The sequence below is a fragment of the Martes martes genome (genome assembly GCF_963455335.1).
Source record: "Martes martes genome assembly, chromosome: 10".
NCBI lineage: Eukaryota > Metazoa > Chordata > Mammalia > Carnivora > Mustelidae > Martes > Martes martes.
Window position 1 is genome coordinate 59,308,194 of NC_137898.1, and position 25,661 is coordinate 59,333,854.

A 25,661-nucleotide genomic window follows, 5' to 3' on the forward strand; every position below is an offset into this window, starting at 1 on the left:
AAGGAGCTTGGGAAGAAACCCAGGGGATTCACTAGCCTAAGAGGTGAGCTGTGTCTCCCTGCCCCAAAAACCACCAGTCTGGTCACCTCGGACTTTTTTTTTTTTTTTTTTTGGAAACTTTTTTTTTAATAGTTATTGAATGTTCTACAGCTTACAGTAAATATCATAGTTACAAATTCTTGGCTTCAATCTTTCAGAGTGATCACTATCTGATCTTCAAAACAAAATGAAACAAAAACCCAAAAGAATCCAAAACAACAAAACAAAACCAGATTTACACTTCATACACACAAGGCAAGGCCATGGGGCTTTCCAATCTTTACACTCCAGGCTGTGTTTTGTTCTTTGATCAAACTACTTGGAAGACACCGGTCAAAGGTTTATTATTATTTTAAATGTTTTTCTTTTTTAAAATGTGAGTTCAATAAAATTTAAAAATTAGATTCCAACCTGTAGATTAAAATGAATTAAAAAATACAAAATCATATACAATGCTCTTACAAGGATGTTAACATGCCACGAGAACAGGCTTCTCTGTCATGTGATATGAAATAGGGATGAAATAGGAGATGGGGACAGACCCTTGGGCCTTTAAAGGTCATTATAGACAACTTCCAAGTTGCTAGAGGCCTGGCCATACCTCCCCTTGGGTAAGGAGGAGGAGCTGGAGTCCCCCACAGAGCCACGTGATCTGGCTGACCCGAGAAGGTGGGCTGTGGGCATTCCCACTCTTTCCCTGACTCACAGGCATGAGGAGGAAGGCTAGAACCTCGAGATGCTGGTCTTGCTGGGGTCAGGCCCAAAGTTTCACCCATTTGACTCCTAAGGGCTGGTACTTATCTGCAAAGCTGTTCTAACTGTTCTCTTCAGGAAAGAGAGTACCCACTTCACCAGGAGCTGGGATGGGCACAGGGCCTCACCATCACAACACGAATGCCCAGGACTAGGGATGCAGCCTTGGGAAACAAAGGTTCTCGTTTCCCTTTCTGGCTTTGTGACGGCCAGTCTCAACCCCTGTGTTCCTCCCTTGGCCACTGGACTGGACTCAACAGCATGCAAGATATAAAATAACCATTGGAGAAACTGAGGGAACGGGGCCCAAGTCTGGCTCAGGCAAATTTGGCTATGGAATGTTGAAGCTGGCCTGCCAGGCAGGAATTTTGAAGGCTGGGCCCTGGAACCACGTAATATGTAACTTCAGAAACAAGTTTTCTAGGAGACAGGAACACAGGTAAAGGACCACAGTCTGCCTGGCATGCCCATGGGAGCCTGATCTCAAGATGCTCAGGTACGGAATCGATGGTTAGCCTGGCTGGGTTTCCTCTGCTGGGATCTTGCTTTTGGGTGGGGCCTGAATTCCCCTGGGGCTGTGCACCTGCACAGAGATGGTCTCCTACCTGCCCGCTCCACTGCCTGACCTGCCCCTCTCTGAAGCTTGGCAAGCAGATGGGACCACATACTCTGTAGGGACGTGATAGAATACAGGATGGAAAAGCAGAGCTTCCATGTATCTTCACTCAGCCGCAACGGTGACCTCTAAGTGATTAATCCAGCCAGAGTGCTATAACTAAGACCACACAAAGATTAAGACCCATGCCCTCCCGGCATTCCTTCTCTGCCTATGGAGCAGAGCCAAGGATTCTGATATGCAGGGCCCCAGGCTTGGCGACCAAGGGGCCTGCCCTACTTTTATGTTCCATGTGATTCATTTCTGAATGCCACTCAGAGCAAAGGACCCGCCCACCCCCCCAGCTCTCTGGGAGTAGTAAATCTCAAACTTGGAACAATCTGGGTGGCCAGGGGTAAGAGCTAAGTTAGAGTAAGAACTCTTTGGTCCTGGTTCTCATCTGTGGGAAAAGCAAGCCCAGGAATTGAAGTCCGATGTGCTTTTGGCCATTCAGGGCTACACCAGGTCCCCTGGGAGTGCCAACTCACTGCATGTGGACAGTGGGTAGGCTTTCCGGGGTCAGAAAGCATGGGTATACAGCCTTCCCAGGGCCATGGGTCTTTCAATGGACAGATACCTGGAACTGCCTTATGACCCCAAAGTGTTTTGTTCAAGTTAAGCCTTTTGTTGCCAATTTTCATCCTCCTGGTGCTGCCAGGGTCTTCAAGGCCTGCCCATCATAAAAATCTCAGCTGGGAGGACTCAGCTCCCCAGATCTCTAGGGAGTCTTTCTCTGTTTGGGGCAGATAGCGCAACCCTTCTTCATTGCCTGCCACCGAGACCTAGCAGGTGACAGATTCTAGCTGAAAGAGCAGAGAATTTGAAGGGTCAAATTTGGGCTCCTTCTCTTAACTGTATGACTTTTGTCAAATCTCTTAAGCCTTTTTTTTTTTCCCCCCAAGTAAGCTCTAGGCCCAACGTGGGGCTTTAACTCCTGACCCTGAGATCAAGAGTCCCATGCTCTACCCACTGAGCCAGCCAGGTGCCCCAAGTCTTCTGAGACTTAGTTTTTCCCACGTGTAAAGTAAGGATTTGGCAATCATGTCAAAGTACTTTGTACATTAAAAAAAAAAAAACCCATGGATAGGTGAACCCATGGATATTGAACTTGGCCTTGTTCAATATTTAGCTAAGGGGATATACACTTTAGGGTCACTGCCAAGAGAGAAGAGCTGTAGCAACTGTCCTGTCTGAAGAAAACATTACATTTTTTTCAGAAAGTGGCAGTAAGGTTATGTTTTGACCACTTGGGGGCACTCCAGACTCCAGATTCCTGGGCCCTGGGCTGATGAGGAGAGGGAGTCAGGGAGAAGCTGGGAAAACCAGGAGGACAGGCTATTGACTGGAACCACCAGTGCCCCAACCCTGGCCACCAAGCTTGTGGTGCTGGGGTGGGGGAGACAGCGGAGAGGCGTTTGCATGCCACTGCCACCTTTGTAGCTATGTCCTGTGGGCACACCCCTTGTCCTCTCTGGCTTGCTGCCCTTCCTACAGTGACCCAGCCCTTCCAGCTGACCTTCTGTCCACCTTTGCCATTGGGCCATCCAGTACTTTTGGATGCTGCCCAGCAGATGCTTATGATCCTACCAGGAATGTTCCTCCTGCCCGAGGCACACTATTGCCCCTGCTCTCCTGGACTTACTACTCCCTTTGCGATGACTCCCTAAGCTTGGCTAGGCTTGTGGATCTCCGTCAAAGCAAGCAGGGGAGGCCAGCAGAACTGGGGCTCTACTACAGATACTGAGAAAGGGGTGCTGGACTTGGGATCTTCCAGACCACAGCCTTTCTGCACCTTTTTGCCTCGGGGCCTGTCTTTGATCTGGAATTACATACTAGGGCAAAGAGGGGGTGTAGAGCACAGACGCTTCAGTCCATAAGCCTATGTGTGGAATCTGACTGGAGGGAAAGCGGACAAACTGGGATTCGGGTGGCTGTGCCACTGATAAGCAAGTCTCTTTGCTTTCCCAAGTCTCCGTGTCCCCATGGATCAAAGGGGAGGAATACTCTATTTCACAGGGTTAAGCCAGACGAATGGATGTGAAATTGCTTTGTGAACTGTGAGGTACTAGATGTTAGTTTTTACTTACTGGTATAGAAAGAACAAAAGTAATAAGGTCATTCCTAGGTCTCCTTTTTACCTCCTCTCTGTGGTTCTAGCCAGCTCACCTAGAGGCAGCAGGGTTGAGAGAAGCCTATTAAGACACTAGCATTCTGCTCACACTGGCAAGTTCCCTTTCCTTCTAGAACAAGTTTCCTCATTTGTTCAATGGGTGCAAGCACTCTGACCCCGTCTCTTTCTCAGGGCCAGTAAAATAAATGCTGGGAAGCACCTGACAAATGCAGAGGTTTCCTATTATTATCATCAGTATTATTTTGGCATTTTCCAAACACATATGACATCATCTAGAACAACCTTCACCCACCCTTACAAAACCAGAGAGTAGGAGGAGGTATTTGCAAAAAATGGATTAACACTGGAAAACTGTTTTAAAATGAAACCCCATCAGCACCCTAGAACAGACCATGTAGAATAGCTAGGTTTCTCCTTACTGGTCCTGCAGTTTCCTGGAAGGCCAAGAAGGTAGGTCCCCCAACTCCTGGCTCTCAGTTGGATGCTGATGGGCTCTGCCCTCCTGGGAATGGCCAGACAGCCTCTGAGGTCCTTCTGGCTCAAGTTTCCTGAATTTTTTCCTCCTTTAAGGGAGACATGGGAGGTACAGGTAGGAGTATGTCCAAGTATGTATGAATTTAAAATGAAAAGGGTTATTTAGAAGTCCCAAATGCTATCAATGATCCCATTTTGTACAGTAAAATGTTCCTGCACCCCTCCATCCCCAAAGGGGCTGCTGGCCCAGCCAGAAGCCGGGTGCAGGGGACAGTTCTGGGACAGTGGGCTCCAGGCTGAGACTAGCCATGATTCCTGACTCAAAAGTTCCTCTTCTCCCATGAGAGCCCCTGTTTCCTGGGTCTCATCCTTGTCCTCCTCTCTTCTCAGGATGAGGGGCTACTGTCCTAAAAGCATAGATTCTCCTTTTCAGCCAGCCCACTTGCTCCTTCTAGGACTGGAGTCCGGTATAGAATGAAAGTTCCAGATGTCTTCCCAGAATTTCCGAATGCTATTTCCTCATTTGCAATGTCTGTTCCTGCCATCTGCCCCCATGTGACCTCTGCCCAGTCTTCAACCCCCTCCTTTGGAATCCATGGAGGAAAAGAGCAGAAACCAAAGCCCAGAGACTGTTCCAGAGTTCACCAGGTGTGGGTGCTGCTGACTTAATTTTTATAAAACCAAGCTAATCCATCCCTAGGTAAATTTTGTGGGTAACATGCCCCTAGGTAGGAAGGCTGCATTTAATGCTAATTTACTGCAAGATCTAGGAAAGTCCTTTCGTCTTCTCTGGGCCTCAGCTTCCTTATCAATCAAACAGGGAATGGATGAGATGATTGCTAAGGTCCCTTCAGTTCCATGAGTCTATGAAATGTTTATTGCTATTGTTTTTCCTTCACTATCCTGACCTTCAGAGCTGCCAGCACCCACCTGGAATGTGGTTCCTTCACTTTGGCCGTGAATGGCACAAGGTAACCAAGAGCCCTATGGACAGACTGGTGAGCCCTGGCACCGGGAAGGGCAGAGGGTAAGGAGAGAAGTGCCACAGGTTCCCACTCTAATCAGGAGGAAGCATCTTATCAGAGTGGGTCCACACGGGCTCAGGGGCCAAGGTCTGGATTACATAGGGCACCTGGCCTTCCAAGGCTTTGGGAGGCTGAGATACCATCACCCTGCAGCTGCTTGGCAGGTCTGAGGTCAAAATTACCTTTTGAGGAAGTGCCAGGTCAGTTAACAACACTGTGCAAATCAGAGGGTCCAGGCCCAGACAATTTGGCCAGAGACCTTACAAACCAAAGCCAGCAGGCAAGCACCTCTCTTCCCTCTTTCCCTCCCACAGTGCCCCCCCACCCCACCCTCCCTCAAGTTCTCCCAAAGAAAGAATCTGGTTTTCCCAGGTTCTCACCTGGGGTATTAAGCTGCTATGAACACTCCTACCTAATCAGATGGTTCTGTTCTTGGTCTGTTGCGATGGTTCTCAGAAGACTTTCCTTTGCGTTAGGACATGGCCATGTCCTCAAATAATCTTGCTTAGGAAAAATAAATGATCCCCCAGAGGTGTAACTTGCTCAACAGCTCTGAGTTTCTACCCTGGACCCGAGGGCCAGATGTGTTATGCTTGTCAAAGGAAGTCACACCTTCAGCTGAACCACTGCAATAAACCCCACTCTCTGCCTGCCACTAGACTGGGGTCCCCAGGGACCAGATGCTTGGGGAAGGAGAGAAGAGCAAAGAGGAGGTGCCTGGTCAAGAGGAGGGGATAGAGCTGGAAGGGTAGCGGCTAAGAAGGGGACAGTGGGGAGAGGCAGGAGATTAGAAAAAGCAGCTTTTACAAAAACCAAAAATAAAACCAAAACCGTTAAAAGATGCATAAAGTGACCCTTGCACTTCCGTTGTCTCTTCTTGCAAATAGAGGTGGTGCTGCTAGGGGACTGCTCCAGCACCTGTGTAAGACTTGAGTAGTTGCATACAATGTGTGACTCCAGATCTGAGGAAGGAAGGGGAGAGCCATTAGTGACAATGATATTCCTGAGGCCACTTCAGGAAGCCACCAGATCCCATCCTGTGCCCTACAAGGAGCCCTTTGTGCCTTCCTGGTGGAGCTGCTTGCTTCCCGTCCAGTGCCAAGAGCTCCTGGAGGAGGTGGAGGGCAGGGGAGATCAGGAGAGAGGGTAGAGAATTTAACAGTGACATCCCCGGAGCCCTGAGGTTCACTGGCTCTGCCTTGGGAGCTGTGGTGAGGGTGGGGGTGGGGTGCGGTCTGGAAGGAAGCTGGTGGGTGAGGGGCAGTGGCCCAAAGTCTCTCTCTGATTAAGCTAAGACTTCATCTGAAGAATGAGGCTCAGAGTTAAAGGAATTCTGAAAACTGTAGGTAATAGCATGGAACTTAGTACTAGAGGACTGGAGTCCTACTGGTTTAGGTGTGTTGAACTATGTATTTATCTGTAAAATAGAGCTAACAATCCTCATTCACAGAGCTACCATAATAAGGATCATGACGTAACATATGTAAAGTATCTAGAATACATGCAAAGTCACAGCTGTCCTTGACAGTGGTATTACTGAACATGGAACAGGAAAGCAGCTGGTGACTGTCACTGGCCCCTGCAGACACCTGTACTGTAGACCAGGCCAGGGGCTTTGCTAGGGGCAATCCTGGTATTTGGCCATCCTCCTACCTCTCCCAGCCCAGACCCCACTCACCTGGATGGGCTGCAGGCTTTACCAGTGCGGGGGCACATAGCTGTACGCGGGGGTCCCTTGGGCCCTGTATGTTGGCATGGAGACAGGGTGTGCCCCGATCGCGGTGTGCTGGGGTGCGGTCAGCAGGGTACCTGAGTATCCAAAGAGAAGAGTAAACCCAATGAGGCCATCCCAGGGCACTGGGATGAAGAGGATGAAGCCATGGCCTTTCGTATAGCTGCTCCCCAACCTGGGCCCCCCACCTCCCGACCTGCTCATGAACTGCTGCCCACCCCTCCCACCTTGCCAGGCTTCATCTCCTTAGGGTAAGTTTTGCTGATGCTCCAGGACAGAGTCAATCATCCGTCTTCAGTGGCCTCCTTTTACTCTTCTTTGTATGCTCCTCCTATTCTACCGAGTGGAAACTTTTGGTTTATATGGTTGTATTTACCCCTAGCCCTGCTGTTGCTAAAGGTGGAGCTCTTATCTGTCAATAACTGGTTCCCAGGACCAGAACAAGGCTGGCACCAAGCAGATAATCAATAGCTCACTGCCCTGATCTGGGGAAAGAGGCCTCAACAACCCCTTACATTAGGGGCAGAAAAAATCCCAGCTCTCACCTCCCATCCATTAGACCCCTTGTACTCTCTTCCCTTAAGTGATTGTTTAAAAGCTGGGTCTCAAGGCACCTGGATGGCTCAGCCGGTTAAGCTGCTGCCTTTGGCTCAGGTCATGATCCCAGGATCCTGGGATCAAGCCCTGTATCGGGCTCACAGCTCAGCAGAGAGCCTGCTTCTCCCTCTCCCTCTGCCTGCTTGTACTCTATCTCTCTGTCAAATAAATAAAAACCTTAAAAAAAAAAAAAAAAGCTGGGTCTCTAAAGGTTATTCGTAGCCCTCTTGACATCTCATGTTCTTCTTCTGAATGTCAGCACATCCAGAGACTTCCCTGCTATTCCTGGGGTGTTTCTACCCAATCCACAAGATTCCAGATGGACAGGGCTCTGGTGTGATTTCTGGAGTAAGCCAGAAATGGAGAAGGGGCACTCCATGCCTTACAATCAACTACAGGACAGGGCCTTTGAGCTCCTGCCTGCTAAATAACATTGCCTCATGCCCTCCTTTCTGGAACCAGAGTCCAAGTACCACCATCCTTCCTCTGAACTATAGCCGCCCCACTGAACTACCTACTTCTAGCCTCTCCCATCTGACCATGCCTCCACCCTGCAGCCAGAGAATGTTTAAACCAAACCCATCTCCCCCCTGCTTAAACCCCTTTGCTAGCTCCCCCATTCCCTAAAGGAATTTGGTCCTCTCCACTTTGGCTTTACTGACTGCTCCAGCTGCCCCTCCAATTTCACGCCCCTATTTTTTAAGGGCCTTGGACCATTTCCATTCTGTGAACGTGCTGTGCTCATGTTCTTTCCACTGCTTTTCCCTCTTCCATCCCTCTGGTTAGCTTCTGTTCCCCCATAAGACCTAGCTCAATAGGTCCTTCTCAGTGAAATCTTCCTCGTCCCTGTGGACAGGACTCTCAGAACAATTTCTCATGCTATGCTACACTTGATTCCATGACGGTGTTCTCTGGTCTGTCATGAGTTTCAGGAGAAGGGGGACGGTGACACAGATGCTGCCCTCACCTGCTGACATTGCCATAGTGGTGCCGGCCACCATGCCCATGGCCACACCATTGGTCCTGGGGGCAGCAACAGGCGCCGGGTAGATGGCAGAGGGAATGCTGTTGGGCTGGACAACCGTGGTGTGGTGGATGACGTGGGGCTGAGCAGCGTACACTGGCTGTGTGTAGTAGGCTCCCTGGAGGAAAAAAGGCTGAGGTCATACAGGCTTTTGGAGACGTGGGGTAGGATATGGAGAGAGGAGGAAGGAGGGGAGACCTTTCTTCCCAGACCCTATGAGATGGGCTCAGAGGAGCACGGGCCCAGGGACTCAAAGCATGGGCCCCAGTGGGACTCTGCATCTGTCTTACTACATGACTGTGGACAGTTCGGTATCAGGTTCAGCTTTTGGTATGAAAAATAAGGCTCCAACCCTGTCCTGCCTTGCTCCTAGGGCTGTTATGATGATCTGATGGGGTAATATAGCCCTGATTTTAGTATTTTAAAATGTCTGTATCTTATTGCAGTGTGCTTCTGCAAGCTGCCTAAAATGTAAAGGCAGGGACTATAGCCCATGAGGAAACATATGGATGGGGCTCATGAATCCAGACCACCGTGTGCATGCACATGAAGCATTACTAGTGGGGCGGTCACACTAGTGTGAGTCTTGCCATCTCACCTATTGGGAATTGTCACAAATGCAAAGCATTTCCTCAGATGTCTCTTACTATTTCCCTAGGCAAAGAGGTGAGGATGGAGACAGAGGTCTGAGGTGACTTCCCACTGCCTAGATCACATGGCTGCTTCCTGCTGCCACAGCCCACAGTCCTACCGACCTTTGTGGGGAGTAGATACAGGCCCCTGGATCGTCTTAATCCAGAGCTTCTCAAATGCCTCTACTAACTACTGACAGGGGCCGTAGAATATGGGTTTATAATCCCAGAGGTCTGAGAACATAGTGCAAAACAGCTTACCACAAACAAGAAAAATCCACCTCAGGCCTGTTGTTTTATCTTTTAAAAGTTTCGCATTCTACTCTACAATGTAGCTGTTTTCTAAAGTGTTCTCCTCACTACTTGAAACCTCACAAAGAATGGTCACCCCAGAAAACTGTGCCATGTGCATACTGGAGCTCACATAGTCCCTATCATAGCCATCCCCTCAGAGTACACACATCCTCTAGCTGAAGGAGCCCAGATGGGGACATGGAGGCACAGAGAGAGAGAGAGAGTAACTTACTCAAGATCACACAGTGAACTGGTAACAGAGCCTGAGCCCTTACCTCCTCCCTGTTTAGATCATGGACTTTATCAAGGAAGGGTAGATGTAGGGGTTAGGGAGAGAAGCCCAGACACTTTGGGTCTCATCCTTACTCAACTAATAGCTCCCCCTATGTGACCTTGGACAAGTCACTCTCTTCTCTGGGTCTCAGCTTCCCCACTTGTATAAAAAGGAATTGAGCTAGATGATCTCCAGGGGCCCTTGCTCCTCTGACATTCTAGGCTCTGTTAATCTAAAGACTTCATGTGTAACCCCTCCAGGAGCTGAGGGTGGGGTGAGGGAGTGTGTAGACTACAGGGCTATTGTTTCCATGATACCACAGTAACAACTGGCCAGAGCCATGAACTTGCCTTCCCTCTCTTTCTCAGCCACCCCCACCCCACCTAGGGCAGTGGTGGCTCCTCCTCCTGAGGTGGGCCCAGGCTTCCAGATGCACCTACCTGGGCATACAGATTCTGCTGGGGGTAGGCACTTCTGATTGGATACATGGCCGTCTGATAGGGGTTGGGTGATGGGGAGTAGGGGGGTGGAGCAGTATTACTCTGGGTCGGTGGGACCTTGTATGGTGTCCCCGCAGTATATCCTGTACCAAGGCAATAAGAGAGACTTCCAGTTAGTTGACAGAACAGCATTGTTGGAAGGCAGCAGGTCCCAGTCACGACTCCCCAGACAAGGAGGGGCTGGTTCCAGGCTGGAAACACAGATGAGAACAGACAGCGAACAGGGCTCCACCCAGAAAGCCCTGGGCCCAGAGGCAGCTCCCTCAGTCCTGGTGCACAGGGCTGCATGAGTGATTCTGGCATCTTTTATTTCTCTGGTTCTCAGGGGTATGATCTATAAAATAAGAGGCCGGAACCAGATGATCTCTTAAGGGACCGCTGCAGCACGGACGGTCTGGGATTCTGTCTGTGTACCAGGAGATGGGCGTGTGTGCACAGACAGAAGGGAGAGCCTCCACCCACTCGCTCCAGACCGCAATCCGTCTTCCTGCTTTCTCTCGCCTCCCTCAGCGGCCCAGGGCATCTTGTTTCTGGTTTTCTTCTGTTTTCCCCCTTACTCTCGCTTTCATTTTTTCCTTATCTCTCTCTTTTTGGATTTCTCCTACCATATTCCTCTTCTTCCCTGATAATTTTAAGGCGAAAAGCCCACAGAAGACACCATTCAGAGAGCCTCATCTTCTGAGATGCTAAAAAACTGCCCTACAGAGCCAGCTTTTCCTCCACTTTTATGACCCCTGACCTCCAGCCTCAAGACCTAAGGTCAGGGGTCATAAAATTTCACATCAACCTGGAACTTAGCCCCAGGGAGTTCACAATCAGCCATTCAATAAAACTGTGCTGCCTTTGAATCTTCTGGAAAATAGTCAGATCCTACATTAGCAAGAAAAACCTGAAACATAAAACACTCAGGAACAAGACCATGTACTTCCAGAACACAAAATGAAATGATTCTATGGAAACTAGACGATCATCAAGTGACCCCCAACTCTCTTACTCAGAAAGGGCAAGTGTTTTTAGAAACTACTACTTTCTGAGTTGAAGTGCCAGTGCCAGGAGACCTTGGCTTCTGCTCTCCAAAGGGGTGTTGCTGGAGCTTCTTCCCTGTGCCAGCTCATTCTGGCTCATTCTGGCTCAGTCTGCCTGACAAATCACTGGGCTTCTCCTGGCCTCAACTCAGCTCTTTTACCTATGGGATGCTCACCAAGGACTTTGTCAGCAACATGGTACTGATTCTGCAATAAGGGACTTGGGGGCAGGGTGAAGAGGGGTGCTTTCTTGGGAGAGAACAGATCTAGGTTTCAGTTTAGGCTTTCTTCCAATTTGCAGCGACTACTGCCAAGTCTCTGGGTCTTGGTTGCCTAGACTGTTAAAACAGAAGGCTAAGAATGAAGATCTCTTCCTGAACTAAAATCCCATTTTTCTAAAGATCCTGAGTCTTTTCTACCTATGGCAAGCTGCCATAGGGTCACAAATCTCTCATTCCACAGCACTGGCTTGGCATCCCCCGCCACCCATGATGAGGTACTCAGTAGCAAGGAGAGCTGCTATTTGATGGTTACAAAAGGCACCACCAAAAGGTGTCCTGTCCTCTTCCTTGGAATCCTGTCATTTAATCTTCCCCTTTCAGATCCATAGTTTGCTCCATGGGAAGCTAGTTTTGTGGTCACATGTGCTTGGGAAATAAGTAGCAATGAGGATGGAGTGGAATACATGCATGATAAAGTGGCACTGTGAAGAACTAGAAACTAACTAGATGTGGAGGTACGAGTCCACTGAGAAAGAGAAGTACGGAGCAGGGTCCTCCAAGTTTCTAGACTGTGGTGCTAATTACGATACACAGAGCAGGTGAAGCAGATACTGTGGGGGAAGAGAGGAAGTCTAGGCTTGTGACACCTAAAAGGAGCCACCTGAGGGCTCCTTCACCTTGGAGTGAAGAGTAGCAGCAATGTAGAATAGAGATAAATAGGTTTAAATGAGAAGTTTTAAATGACAGGATGAGCTATGAATCACCAAGATAGGGATATGCAGGAGACTTTGTCCAAATTTATTTATTACCAAATCTTTTATTCATGCTATTAACATTTAAAGCACACAAACTACAGGGGTGCCTGGCTGGCTTGGCTGGAAAGGCACGAGACTCTTGTCTCAGGGTCGTGGGTTTCAGCCTCACACTGGGTGTAGAGATTACTAAAAATAAGTAAACTTAAGTAAATAAATAAATAAAACATGCAAACTATATATTTTTTTTTTTTGTAATCACAGCTTATTTTGGGAAGTAAAGTTTTACTGTGACATGGCCATGCCCCTTCATTTACTTATCAACTATAGCTGCTTTCCTGCTGCAATGGTAGTTACAACAGACACCATATGGCCCGAGAAACCTCCAATACTTATTATTTGGTCCTCTATAGGGAAAGCTTGCCAACTCCTGACTTGAGGAATAAGGTATGAGGAGTCTTGCTAGAGTGGAGAGAATCTCTTTTCTATGTAGAAGGGCAGGACACCCCTGAATCCTAAGATGCCTGCTCTGAAAGTTACACAGCACACTGTAATGGCTATAAGTAGTCCGGAGCCACACTGCCTGGTCCGAACCCCAGCCCTGCTATCTAATAGCTACAGACTACAGCAGTCTCGTCATCTGTAAAATGGGGATCACAACAGTACCTACTTCATAGGGTTACTCGGATAAGCGCATTAATGAATAATTGCAAAGCCCTTCGGATAGTGCCTGGCACATTAAAAGCACTTCTTAAAAGTAAGCTATTACTCTTTTCTTTCTTTGTGTGTAGACAAATAGTAAGCTTCCTGTCCTGGGGATGTGCAAGCAAGAGACTGGTCTGCAAGACTACAGACGCGAGGTTCAACTATGACTTCCGTGATGCGACCCAACGTGGGTCACAGACTCCAGGATTCTAAGATTCTAAACCTATATGGTTTAAAATGCCATGACTTCATAATACTTTAAAGTTAACAAGCCAATGATGCTGGCATCTTTCCCTCATGTTCCCCAAGAATGTGCTCTGGAGTTTTTATCCCCAGGGTAAGCCTGTACTACATCCTCTATGCCACAAGGACAACCATCTTACAAAGTGTTGAGGTTTTCTCTCTCTGAGGAAAATCAAAAAGCTCCAAGAGACTGCAAGAGAATTTGGTTTCCACATCTAAGAATAACTTTGTCTGAGAATGTTTCCCTTTCTTGTTTTAAAATGAGATGCACACATGCTCAGCATACAAATCAGCAGCCAAAATGCCCTTGGAAGCCAAAAAGACAAGGCTGCAGAAGAAGGCCCTGCTCATCTGTCCGGACGGTTTGAGAAGGGAGAAGCAGGACTTACAACTAGAGGAGACGTTAGAGACCATTAAGCCCAACACAAACATTTCACAGATGAGATGACGGATAGTGGAGAGAGTGCAATTGCTCCCCAGGACTCAGGACTCAGTGCTCCTTCCTCCAACTACATTGGTTCTCAAGGTTTCCATCTGGGTCAGGAGGCTGCAGAAACTGCCTAGGCCCCTAGCCTGGGCTCTGTCAGTGAGCCAGGTCAATTCTTCTCTCAAGGAAGACCCTCACTTGGACTAGATATTTTAGGCCATTCTGGTGCTGGTGTTCCAAGTCTCTGAGTATTTCAGTGAGACTTTCATGAGAAAATCCTTTTAGAGGACTTTCTATAACTAACTGGTGGTCCTGTCCATACCACTGAGGATCAGAAATTCCCCTGGGGCTGGAGCCTGGGCTACCTTGGGTAACACAAATTTGAGGATTTATTACTCTGCATCTAAGTAAAAGAAGCTGTTGGGCTGGATACAAAAAAACCTCATTGATGTTGCCCACAGGAACTCAGACTCTGCTCCCTCACTGGAGGCCTGGCACTTGTGGATGGATTTCTACCTAAGTCCAAAGGTTACAGAATTAGGACTTTGGAATGCTATGCCTTAAGGACATTAGAGACTTGCATTCAACTCTCTGTGTTTCAAATGAAGAACCTGGAGCTGAGAGGGGGCCAGGGACCTTCCCAAAACTGCACAGCAAATCCGTGCAGAACTGGGCTCAGAGTTCAAGGCTACCATGCCCCGGGCAGGGCTCCTTTCTGAGTTATGGGTCTCTGCAGTCCAATCTTAGACATTTGGCATATTAGCCTTTGTGTCCTTATTTCACTAAAGGCAGTATCATATGACAGACAAAAAAAGAATTAGATCACTAGAAATCCCAGCTCTGCCTTATGAAAGAGGCTTTATGAGGCCCTGTTCTTTCTCTCAGATTCCTAACTATAATTTTAGGCTCCATCAAACAGGATAATCAATAGAGTATATACATTAGTGAGATGAAACCATTTCAGCCCTGCCTTCAATCTTTCTGCACTATCATAAATCTTTTTTGATGGGGTTGGGAGAGCCCCTACCACCTTCAAAGGTCCTCACATCAAGGATGCCTTTTAGACTAAGCGGTTTATTGACCATCAGATATTTACATGTTGGAACAAAGCTCTATGTCTGAGTCTTGCCTTGACCCCCGAGTCTCCTTGTTGGTAGTCAAACAACCTGTTTATCCTGTGGAATAAACAGGAGGGAGACCTAATTACAAACAGGTTTAGCAAGTATTAGTAAAATTGAATTTGTCAAAGAATCTTGAATTTTCTGTGGCATTAGAAGCCACAAAAATCTGTGTGCTGGGAGGAACCCTGGTGGATGGGGGAGGGTCAGTCGAGTCCACTTCTATTTCACAATTGCACAGGTTCACACAGGACTTGCTTAAAGAAGAACAGGTGCATTTTGGTTCTTTCCAGGAAATGTGACAGCCTTTGAGAGGACAGTGGGAGTAGCTGCTGGACATTTCAATGGGACTTCAGGAAGATTTCCACACAGGAGAAGGCAAAGCCTTCTATTATTCAGACATTCTCACTGTAGAAAGGGTTGCCTGTGGAGGGAATGAGTGCCCTGGAGATAGGTGAGCGAAGGCTAGTTGGTCAACTATGGGCAAGGCAGCCAGAAAGAATGTCCCTGTTGGGGTGTAGGTGTTGAGTACACCGCACCAAGGTGACAGAATTGGGAGTCTAAAAGCTAGAGAGAACCTTAAAGATGACCTAGTCCTGTCCCTTCATTTTACAGTTGGAAAAACATAGGTCCAAAACTTGGACATAAATTATCCAAGGTTACACTGAAGTATGTCTAGAATCTAACTCTTCTGGTCTCCATCCCAGGTCTCTTTCTGTTCCACTACAGTAGGTGTGTTTAAACGCACCTACAACCATATGTGGGGATTTAAGAGAAAATATGTATGTATAAGCCTGCTCACCTATATGTTCATTCAGTTCCACCTGAAGCACCTGAAAAAACTCCCTACTACCCGCCATCCCTCTCTTAACGAGTAAAATTAATCTCATGGAAAAAGTCAGTAAATTTAACCTGAAACTTAATCTGAGTGATATCATCTTTTCATAGCTGTGCTGCTGGCTACTTGGATGGCACTGGACATATTACCTTTCTGAGCCTCAGCTTTCAAACTTGAATGAATGAAAATCCACCATAATAATAGGACTCTAGTGTAGGTTAAATGAGAGGGTGATTATTAAAGCAAATCCTCTAACAGGTGAGAGTTATGTTGTTTAAAGGTAAGTTGATGTTAACAACTAGGGGCAATGGTAAGTAAGGAGAAAATAACACAGGTATTTTCAAGAAAAGAAAAAAATGCAGCATATTCTTCTAATCTACTTAATAGATTAATACTTACTGAACCCCAAACTATCAGGCCTAGTCTACAGCATCCCGCCAAGGGTATGTCAAACCCCTGCCAGCACAATTTAAGAAATAAGCACTCCCCCCATCCAGAGCCAGCCACTCCTCTTTTAGACAGCTCCAACAAGGCATAAAATCTTTCTATGGAGTCCAAGTGCCACTCAGTAACTTCCAAACACGGGTCCTCATTTTACCCAGGGGAGCCTTCTTGTATTAAAAATCAGGTGTGAAGGTGAAACCATTAGTCACCCCGCTGAACCTCAAGATAAGTGTAAGCAATCTGACTGGCCAGATGGTTTCTGTCTTCCCTGGGGACTCCAGGTACACACCTTGCTCCCTAAGTGTAGCTTCCACTAGGGGAGTGTTTCTCATGGGGAAGGCAATTCTGCCTCCCCAGGAGATCTTTAGAAATGTTTAGAGATATTTTTAGTTGTCATAATAAGGGTTTGCTGGCACTCAGGGAGCTGAGGCCAGGAGATTCTGCTAAGTATCCTACAATGCACCAGTTAGCCCCCCACAACAAAGAATTATCTGGTCCAGATGTCCATAGGGGCAAGGCTGAGAAACCCTCTGCAGCTGGAGGAGACTTCTCTGTCCAAAGGTCCACTGGCCTTCAGAGATGCCCTCGGTTCTTTCCCTTGAAATGCAGTACCAGCTCTTCCCGAATCGTACTTGTGGGCCAGGTGCATACTTCCTCCTCCCTCCCTCACTGCTTTGTGTCTCCCCAAAGCCGTGTACATGATCAAAGAGGATGACCTTTTCCATATGGGGAAGGTCAATTTTTTGTGTGGGTAGGAGAACCTCTTAAAACAGTATCTTCTAATGTCAGTTTTAAAAGTTCCCTTTCCTTTCTTCCTAAGAAACAAATCAGTCCCAACCAAGGGGAACAAGGAAAGGAAGAGACAGGCTGTATTTACTGAAAGCCGCAGAGGATGCTTGGTAAGTTCGGTTCTCGGTCCCGGTGTCCACTGGGAGGTGGAAGGTGCCTTCAGTACCACAGGAAGACGAGTTCTGTGGCCAGGCCTGTTTCATCAGCAGAGTTGCTTAAGGGAAGACACAAGAATGGCATTAGGCAGAAATAAGAAGTGGGCACCACCAATCACAGACACAAAGCAAGGGTCTTGTGCTGGATGGAAACATATAATCCGAGGGGCCCTGCTCAGACACACAGGATGGTTCAGCCTTTCTGAGATGGGTGAGTGGGTTGGGAGAATTGCTGACATGAGCTTCCAAATGATTTGAAACCGAGGAAAACTGAGCTTACATTAAGAGAGCCAGGATTTTCTACCCACTACCAAAAACCAGGAAGATGCCTACGACTACCACCTCCTACTGCCTGACATTCCGGCCTAAGGCTCTGGGATAGTCCTTAGCCGCTTTCTTAGTAATATGGAGCAACTTGGGATCCTCCGACTGTGTACTGGGCCAGATCAACTGAGTATTCATTTTTTATGCCTGAAATCTCACCTGGGCGGTCAATAAGTTATTCCCAAAGAGTGACCTCAAAAGAATTACCACATGACACGAATGCTGCTGGACTGTCACCTCCTCTAAAGGGACTGAGCTCTGGCCGTTCGGAAGGCACAGGTTGTCTGTCCAGTGGGGCACTTCCCACTCCTTCTCCTGTACGCCCAGCTGGGGCCAGACAGATAAACCTCTTGCACACCTTTTTATACTTCCTGGTGAGGTGCTGCTGGTGCCCCACTTGAGATGTCCCCTCATGAATTAGAGAGCATCTGCTGGGCCATTAAGAAATTATATGTCAAACTTGGGGCAGGTGTAAAATAGAGATGCGGCCCAGTTTGAAAGAAATCTGCAGAGACTTCCCAGGCTGACCTGAAGCTCAGCTTGAGAAATTTGAAGGATGATGCTTCATATGATCTAGAAGTGGGAATGACTCAAAAAACTTACCTTCATGGTATCCTGTGGGAAAGGAGAGAGGAAAGAGGGTTTCAAAGGGGGGGAAAATGCCTAACTTTTTAGAGATTTCTCTTGACATATTTTCTCCTAGAGGAGAAACCATTTTTCACCCAAATTTCTACTTAGAGTAGGAAGAATAATTTTAACAGTATCTTTCACACTCAAGATCTTAGACATGAGGGGTTTTAAAGAACATTAGCAGGATGGGGGGGCTGCAATGGCAACAGTTCAACAAGGGGCTAAGGTAAAGCAGGGTGGTATGAGAAGTATGCCTATACACTCTAATTCCACCAAGGCAAGGCCAGTCCTCCTTCAGAGAGACCTCATAACCCCTCCGCCCAGCCGGGTAACACGTAATGCCTCTGATTCCTTCAGTCATGGAGGTACTGGGGCCAGAGGAGGAGCTCAAGGACTCTGCTGTTTTGCTGAAGTAAGGCTAGAGGTGTAGCTGTTCTGGGCTGACACTGCACTTGCATTCATGGCCCGCAATATATACAGCAGATGCTGAGAAATGAGAAGGAAATCATGGGCAGGAAAGTGACACTAAAAGGAGAATTCCGGCAGAAGAAAGGGAGATCTAGCAGAATCCCATGCAGAGTCCAAAGCCTTTGCTGGACATCAGGACATGGCTCTGCAGACAATATTGGAGAACGGCAGTCAGTTTTAGGTTTCCTTTCCCCAGTGTGGGGGTAGGGGGAGTCGGGATTAATAAAGGATCCAATTAGTGTTGAAAACTCATATCAAAATGTCTCCAAATTTAGAACCAGCCACTCAATGTGGCTGGAAAGCCCTGGTCACTCAAAACAACTCCCTAAAAAGTAAAACATATAGTTCTGAGAAGTCACATGTCCTCAAGACCCCTTAGGGACTCCATAAGGAATCAGGAGGCCTGAATTTTGCCACAGAGAATTTGGGTGTCCTGTTCCAGTCCAGTTTTTTCCCCCAAGTGGTGCATACCTTACCATAATTTTCATCATAAGCCAAAAGTCTGACATTAGTCTGAAGGACTGCATGACAAAGTAAATCAAAATTAACCAAAGAGTACTGAAGCCTACACTGCACTCAGCACTGAGGGGAGCGCCACGGTGGACAGGAACACACGTGGGTCATGGTCACCGCACACAAGGTATTCATGGGCCAGCTGGGGATGCAACACAGCCACACGCCAACCAGAAAGTGAACAAGACAGCATTACACACAATAAAATAACATTCCAGATTAACCAGGAAAGAAGCAAGTGCGACTGTGCCTTTGATTATGTCTTGTCTAACTGATTGAGTGAACTAAACTATATACGTTCTTGAAGAAGTGTGTATTTTCTTCTGGTTTCATTGAAACCAGAAAACAAGAAAACAAATACTAGCATTTTCTCTATTTCTCTATTTTAATACCTAATAATTTAAATAACTGGACAAGTAAGAAGACCATGAAAACCAACAAATATTAGCTGTCAATGTGACTTCCTCATTGGATGATTGTACCATATGATCTTCGCCTTCCATGTACAATTCTAAAGGAACCCATTCCGTTGGTGGTAGCAATTCAGAGTTCAGTTGTGGGACAGAGACAATCCAACGGAAACTTCAGAGGTACAGTAAGAGAGAAGGCTGCGCTGGCAGGCATGCCTGCTCTTGGGTACCACGGAAGGTACCAACTCCTAGAAATGTTCTAGGTTTTGAACTGGGTGGTAAATACAAGTGTATACGTATGTCAAAATTACCGAGCTGTACATCTGAGACTAGTGCGTGCTACGTGCTACTGTATAGGTGTTATTCCTCAATTTAGAACAGAGGCAGAGAGAGACAGAGAGAACCCTTGGCAGTGAAGGGCCATGGCCCAGTCACAGCATGCTGCCCACATCCAGGTGCTGGGTTGTTCACTTCCTGGGATACGGGGCCCTCACGCCCTCTGACACTTGAACAATCTGTTAAGCACACTTACAAGGAGGAGAGGCAGCAAGGGACCATCATCCTGAATAATCCAGTAAGTCAGGAAATCTGAGTTCTAGCCTGGGCTGTGCCACTTCTTAGCTGGGGGACCTTGGGCAAGTCACCTAACCTTCCTAAGCTTCAGTTCTGTTATCTCAAAACATAGCAATAATACTCTCTCCCTGACTGCTTCACACTGTTGATCAAAAGTGAAGTGTCATCCAGTCTTACAGTTTCTAACTTTGGCTTCTGCTCATCTTCCATCACCATAGTTCTGGACAGTTCTAATGTAAGTTCCCATCATCTCTTAACGACTAGGACTTCTTCCTCATTGTTCTGACTTTAAACCTGCCAACTCCAATCTCCAAACTGTAATCAAGAGATATTTCTAAGACCTAAACCTAATCACAAAATCTTAAAAGCATTCCATGGTTCTCCACTGCCTACAGGCTAAGGCTGAACTTCCTATTTGGCATTCAAGGCCCCTCATGATCTAACCCTGTGATCGCTCTAGACTCTCACTGTTCTCACTTTCCAATCCTACACTACAGCCAAACAAACTCTATCATTCCCAGATCATGCCAAGAAGTGTCACATCACATCTCTGTATTTTTGCTCACATTGTTCACTCTTTCTGGTATGTCTTTCCCCAAATGCCACCTATTAAAAATTTATTAATCCACCAATCATGAGCTTGCCTCTACTATGAAATCTTTTCTTTTCCCTGCCCTTTGACCACAGTTCCTTCCCTATCCTAGTTTCTGTGATTCTTAGAAGCCCCTGTACTTGCTGCCTTATGTGTCTCCCCCCACTAAACTGTGAGTTCCTTTAGAATAGGGAGCTTGTCTTATGGTCTTTATCTTTAAAGGGCCAGTGTAGGGTCTGGCACAAAATGTTTTGTGAAGAGAAGGGCTCCACACATACTTTTTTAGTATTTCTATTTCAGATGTTATAACTAGAGGGGTAAGGAAGCATGAAAGCTTCTCCCACTTTTTATGGAGTCTTCTGTCCAAGTTCATATACACCAAGGCAAACAAAAAATGGACTCTCCATATATGATAAGAGGAACAGGTCTACGACTAGCAAAAGCTAAAATAATAGAATTATAAGAGAATACATTATTAACAATTAAAGGGACCTAAGAGATCATCTGGAACAAAACACTACCTATGGCCTGGAGACATTAGCAAATTGCCCAAGATCGCGCAGCCCACAGCAGCGGCAAGGAGAAATTTTCACAGCTCATCTCCTGAAAGATGCGCCACACACAAATTCAATATTCAACATCCAAATAATTCAAGGTTAGAAACTGAGAAAGTGTGCAGGGATTTTAATGAAAACATTGTCCTGAGCAGCCCAGGTGAGGGTAGTGAAAGTGGCAAATCCCTCCCATGGTCCCTTACTGTCTGACAAAAAGGACCTAGTCCAGTTACACTGCTGGGACCCTCACAGGTGCCCAGAAGTTCCCGTGGTGCCTTGGGCCTGGAGTCCACACTGCCCAGAGGACCTCACTTATTTAGCACACTTGGCCCTCACCTCTCACCATCCAGGAAAATGCCCTGAAAATGAGTCAGAGCTCAAGATCTGGGCTAAGGGAACAGATTGTATCTAAGGTCAACCAGGTCTTCAAACATGTCAGACTGCCAATGGAGATGGAAAATTAGATCCTGGGGCAGACTGTTTTTTGGGGTTCTTATAGGCATAATCCAGGTACTCCTCCACAGGGGCTGCCACAAAGCCAACAGAGGAGCCATACAGGCTGAAGAATTTTGTTCACTAGATTGTTTGAATTCAGCAGCCAGGTTAGGGTGAACATTTCTGACCTAGGTCAGACAGGACCCCGGAGGTGAGGAAGGGGAAAGACGCCTTTTAGTGCCATGATCCTTCATTGCTGCCCTAGGGGACGGTTCATGTGTGTCTCCAACCCATGATTTTGCACCATCAGACATGTTCCTGCATGCTTTAGGAACTGCTGCTGAGCCACCTGGGGGAGCCCAAGCCTAAGGGATGGGATTTGGGGAGGGAAGGAGAGGGGATCTACCGTTGTTATGAGATAACACATTCATAGGCCATAATACAGATGAGGAAAAATAGCTCTCCTACCATAAGCTGAATGCAGGAACTGAAACTCTGTTGGATAGAAATGTTAGTTGAAATTACCACTAAGAATTTGTGCAAAGTAGTACACATCGCAGTTACAAAAACAGACTGTCTCAAGATAGCAGTTTCCCCCAGGTGACATAAGAAACAGTGAATGCAGAGGGTGTGAAGTGCCTCTACCCCGGAAGGAATGACAGACTTGCCATCCAGAAAAGCCCATTCATTGAGGAGAACCACCTCCTTGATGCCCTGACATCTTCCAGGTAGCTGACCCAAGTTAGTGCTCTCTGCAGAGCATAGGGACTTCACACATGACAGAGGCTTAATGTACCAGAAGTAAGGTGCAGGGACAAAATCATCAGCCGTGGCCTCTGAAGAACTCTCTGTAAAGCCCCCAGGGCTAGGACCAATGCAGAGACACTTCCCTCGAAACTTCTGGGAGACTGGTGCTTTTAGAAGGAACACAGGCTATGGGGTCAGACAGACTGGGTTTGAATTCCAGCTCCACTGCTTTTTAGCTGTGAGACTCTGGACAAGTTAACCTCTGAGCAAAACTGGAAGCAGGAAGATCCAATTCACACAAGACTAAAGTAAGAACATTTGTGACATGCCCTGCACAGTGTCTGCAATATGACAGGATTCAGAAAACACATATTCCTTTCCCTTGCCTTTCCTCACATTTGTGTCATTTGCAAAATAGGAACAATACATTTGTACTTTATTTTTTTACATTTGTATGTTATAAAGTTGCAATGAGATTAAGTGAGACAGTAGATGAAAGTGACTTATAAACCTCTTGTGATGAGGTATTTCATTTCTATCTATATGAGTTATTCTGTTTATCCTTTCATTTTCAAGTCAGATTACCAATAATATGATACATCCTTTGGTTTCCAGATTCTGAAAGTAAGTCTCAGTTGGCTCCCGCCTCCTGCAGGGCCAAACAGTTCTTAAGTAAGATCCCTGAAGTCATTAAGAGCTTGGGAAAAAGCTCCAAGTACCCACACTGCTTTCAGAACCAATGAAAGAGTGAAATGTTTCCCTGCATCCTGAACAGATGACATCTTAGAGTACTCAGAGCTGCTAAAAATAGCTCTCTCTGAAGCAACTTCTTGGTCTCCTTGAAGAAGCCGAGAGAAATTTAAACCTGAGAGCCTGGCTCCTTTGCAGGCTTCTACCCCGCAGGCATCTCATGGCATCACAAATGGCTGGTTCTGGCAGGAAGATAAGAGGAACCTACACCGCCTTCTCTGTCCTTGAGCCAGCTCTTCCTCAGCAGGAGCTCCCCTACGGCAGTCAGGAAACCTGGTGAATGCCGAGGCTCACCTCCCAAAATACGAAACAGACCAGTTGTGCATGCGTGCGTGTGTCTGTGCGTCTAACTCCAAAGGAAAGGGATCTGTTCAAGGTCACACCAAAATCAGCAAGAGAGTTAGTGCTATAACCCCAGTCCTTCCAACTCCTAGTTTGGGGCTTTTCGACACAATAGGTTAACATCACCCTCTATAGTGTATGGGTTTCTAAGGAAACACAAATTTGGGGAAGATAAAGTTAGGTGAGGGCTGATATTTTGTCTTAAAATTAGTTTATTAGTACTTTACACATGCTAGGAGCTTTCCAATCTCATCTCCTTATTCCACAGTCCCAGGCTCTTCCTGTCTGCTCTCCCTAGTCTGGTTGCTCTAGTTTAACTCCTTAATACCTCTCTGCCCAACTGTGGAACACACAGCAAGATGCATGGGTTTGGATCTTTGGCTAGTTCCCAACTTCTCTAAATTTTAGTTTTCCCACTTGGAAAATGGGAATAACAACAGTAATGACTTCAAAGGATTGTTGTGATAGAAAACAAGTCAATATCCATAAAAAAGCTTAAAACAGTCCCTGGTACATAGGAACCATTCAACAAATATCACCAATTTATTTTTATTTTCTGTACTTCCGCTTTCTTGCCAAACTAATCCTCAATTCCAGAAACCATCACCATAAGTTCTGAACATTATGAGACAATGCCCCAGTGCTGGACATCAGAGCTCTGATGACTTCACGGCCTGCACCCTCCGTGGGGCCTCCTGTTACGCAGCTGTGTTACCTTCTCCTTCCAGTAAGGCTTTCACACCTTGACCTCTCTCCTTAAGAACCCTCCCTCTATCCTTGTTCACCCCTCTCTCAGCAAATCAAAATCATTAGACAAGATCTCTCCACTTTCCACCAGGCAATTTATTTTAAGCACATCCATCTATGACTGTTTCTTTAGTCTGAGAGGGAGAGCTGCCCTCCTGTATGAGGCACCCACTCCACCTGCTCCCCAAAACAAAGAAGAGAACGGAGCTCTGGATTTCTCACCTCACCAAAGCCTCCGTGAAGGCCTGGCTTCTTCTGGTACCCCTCCTACTGCACCTCTGACTTGACCTCCTTCCCATCAACACTTACTTAACCATGCTCATATCTAAAAAAATGCCTCCTTTAATCCCACCTTCCCTTGTTCTCGTTGCCCTCTTAGAAGCCTCTTGTAAGAGCAGGCTCTCTCCACTAACTCTGCGTCTTCACTCCCAGCCTCACCATCTCATGGACTGCTTCCACACGTCACGGCGGCCTCCTGACTACACAGACAACCAACCCATCTTCTTCGTTCCTGACCTTAGCTGACCTTCTACAACTACTCACCTCATTTTGTTTCAGACCAGGTAGTTTACCAAGCCAATTCACAGATCTCACAGCATTTAGATTTAACTCATTTCCATACTGCGAGAGATAGAAAACCGCTGTTGTTTTTAAGACAGAACTTATCAAACTTGATTAAATCTTTTATCAGAGTTAATTTCTACAGATTTTATTGTTTCTTCCTCACAGTATGTATTTTTTGGAAATACATATCTTATTGACTAAAAATGAATACAGAATAAACTATTAATGCTGAGATGGATTTTTTTAGCCTGTGGGTCACTGCTACCCTCACAAGCTCTGAGGGCAATGACCTTAGCTTCCTCGAGTTTGAATTACATCCAGTGTCTTCCAGAGTGCCTTGGGCATCGCGGGCCAAAATAAATGTCTGTGGAATGACACAGCTATGTAAAGCACTTTAGGGGTTAACTACATTAATTTGCATAAAACAGTTCTTGTCTCCCAAAAAAGACAGGATTCACAGTATGTGTGTACATGTGTGTACGATTGCAAAATGATCCCTACTTCAGAATGAAGTAACTGAGGGGGTGCCTGGATGGCTCAGTCATTAAGCATCTGCTTTGGACTCAGGTCATGATCCCAGGGTCCTGGGATCGAGTCCTGCATCAGGCTCCCTTCTCAGCAAGAAGTCTGCTTCTCACTCTCCTCTCCCCCTGCTTGTGTTCCCTCTCTCGCCGTCAAATAAACAAAATCTTTAAAAAAAAAAAAAAGAGAGAGAGAGAGAGAGAAATAGAGACTACTCTGGTGTTTTAAAAAGAATGAAATAACTAAGGTTCAGAGAGGTCAGGTGATTTAAAGTTGCTAATTTAGGAAGTCACAGAAATCAAACTCAGGTCTTCTGACATGGCCCATGTTCTCTCATTTAAATATTCTAGAAGAAAGGGAATGATGGTAGGATGAGTGCTACATGGGCACAGAAAGGCATGAGACCAAGAACCAGAAGATCTGCCAAAGGTTCCAGTCCCTATGCTACTGTTGATTCACTGGGTAACTTGGACAAAACACTGCTTGTCTCTGGATCTCCCATATCAAGAAAAGGGGTTGAACTGGAGGATCTCTAATGTCTTTTCAAGCTTTTCAACTCTAGAATAATCATTACTAAAAAAGAAAGTGGGTGTTATCATGGCATTCAAGGCCTTTCCACATCTTGCCCTTGGACATCAGTAGT

At 46.6% G+C, this 25,661-nt stretch overlaps 1 protein-coding gene across 2 annotated transcripts in view; it reads right to left on the minus strand.

The window, feature by feature from the left end:
• Positions 1-365: 365 nt before the first annotated feature.
• The window catches only part of FAM168A (family with sequence similarity 168 member A), a 207,413-nt gene continuing 182,117 nt past the window's right edge, over positions 366-25,661 (minus strand). Inside the window, exons 4-8 of one of the 2 annotated variants that reach the window (XM_080816118.1) lie at positions 16,781-16,906; positions 10,071-10,213; positions 8,374-8,548; positions 6,756-6,886; positions 366-6,039 (exon numbers count right to left, since the gene is read on the minus strand). In XM_080816118.1, the coding sequence (XP_080672244.1) occupies positions 6,774-6,886; positions 8,374-8,548; positions 10,071-10,213; positions 16,781-16,906 (557 nt within the window). In that variant the 3' untranslated portion in view covers positions 366-6,039; positions 6,756-6,773. The remainder of the gene's footprint in view (positions 6,040-6,755; positions 6,887-8,373; positions 8,549-10,070; positions 10,214-16,780; positions 16,907-25,661) is intronic. The other variant, XM_080816119.1, reaches the window with a different exon arrangement.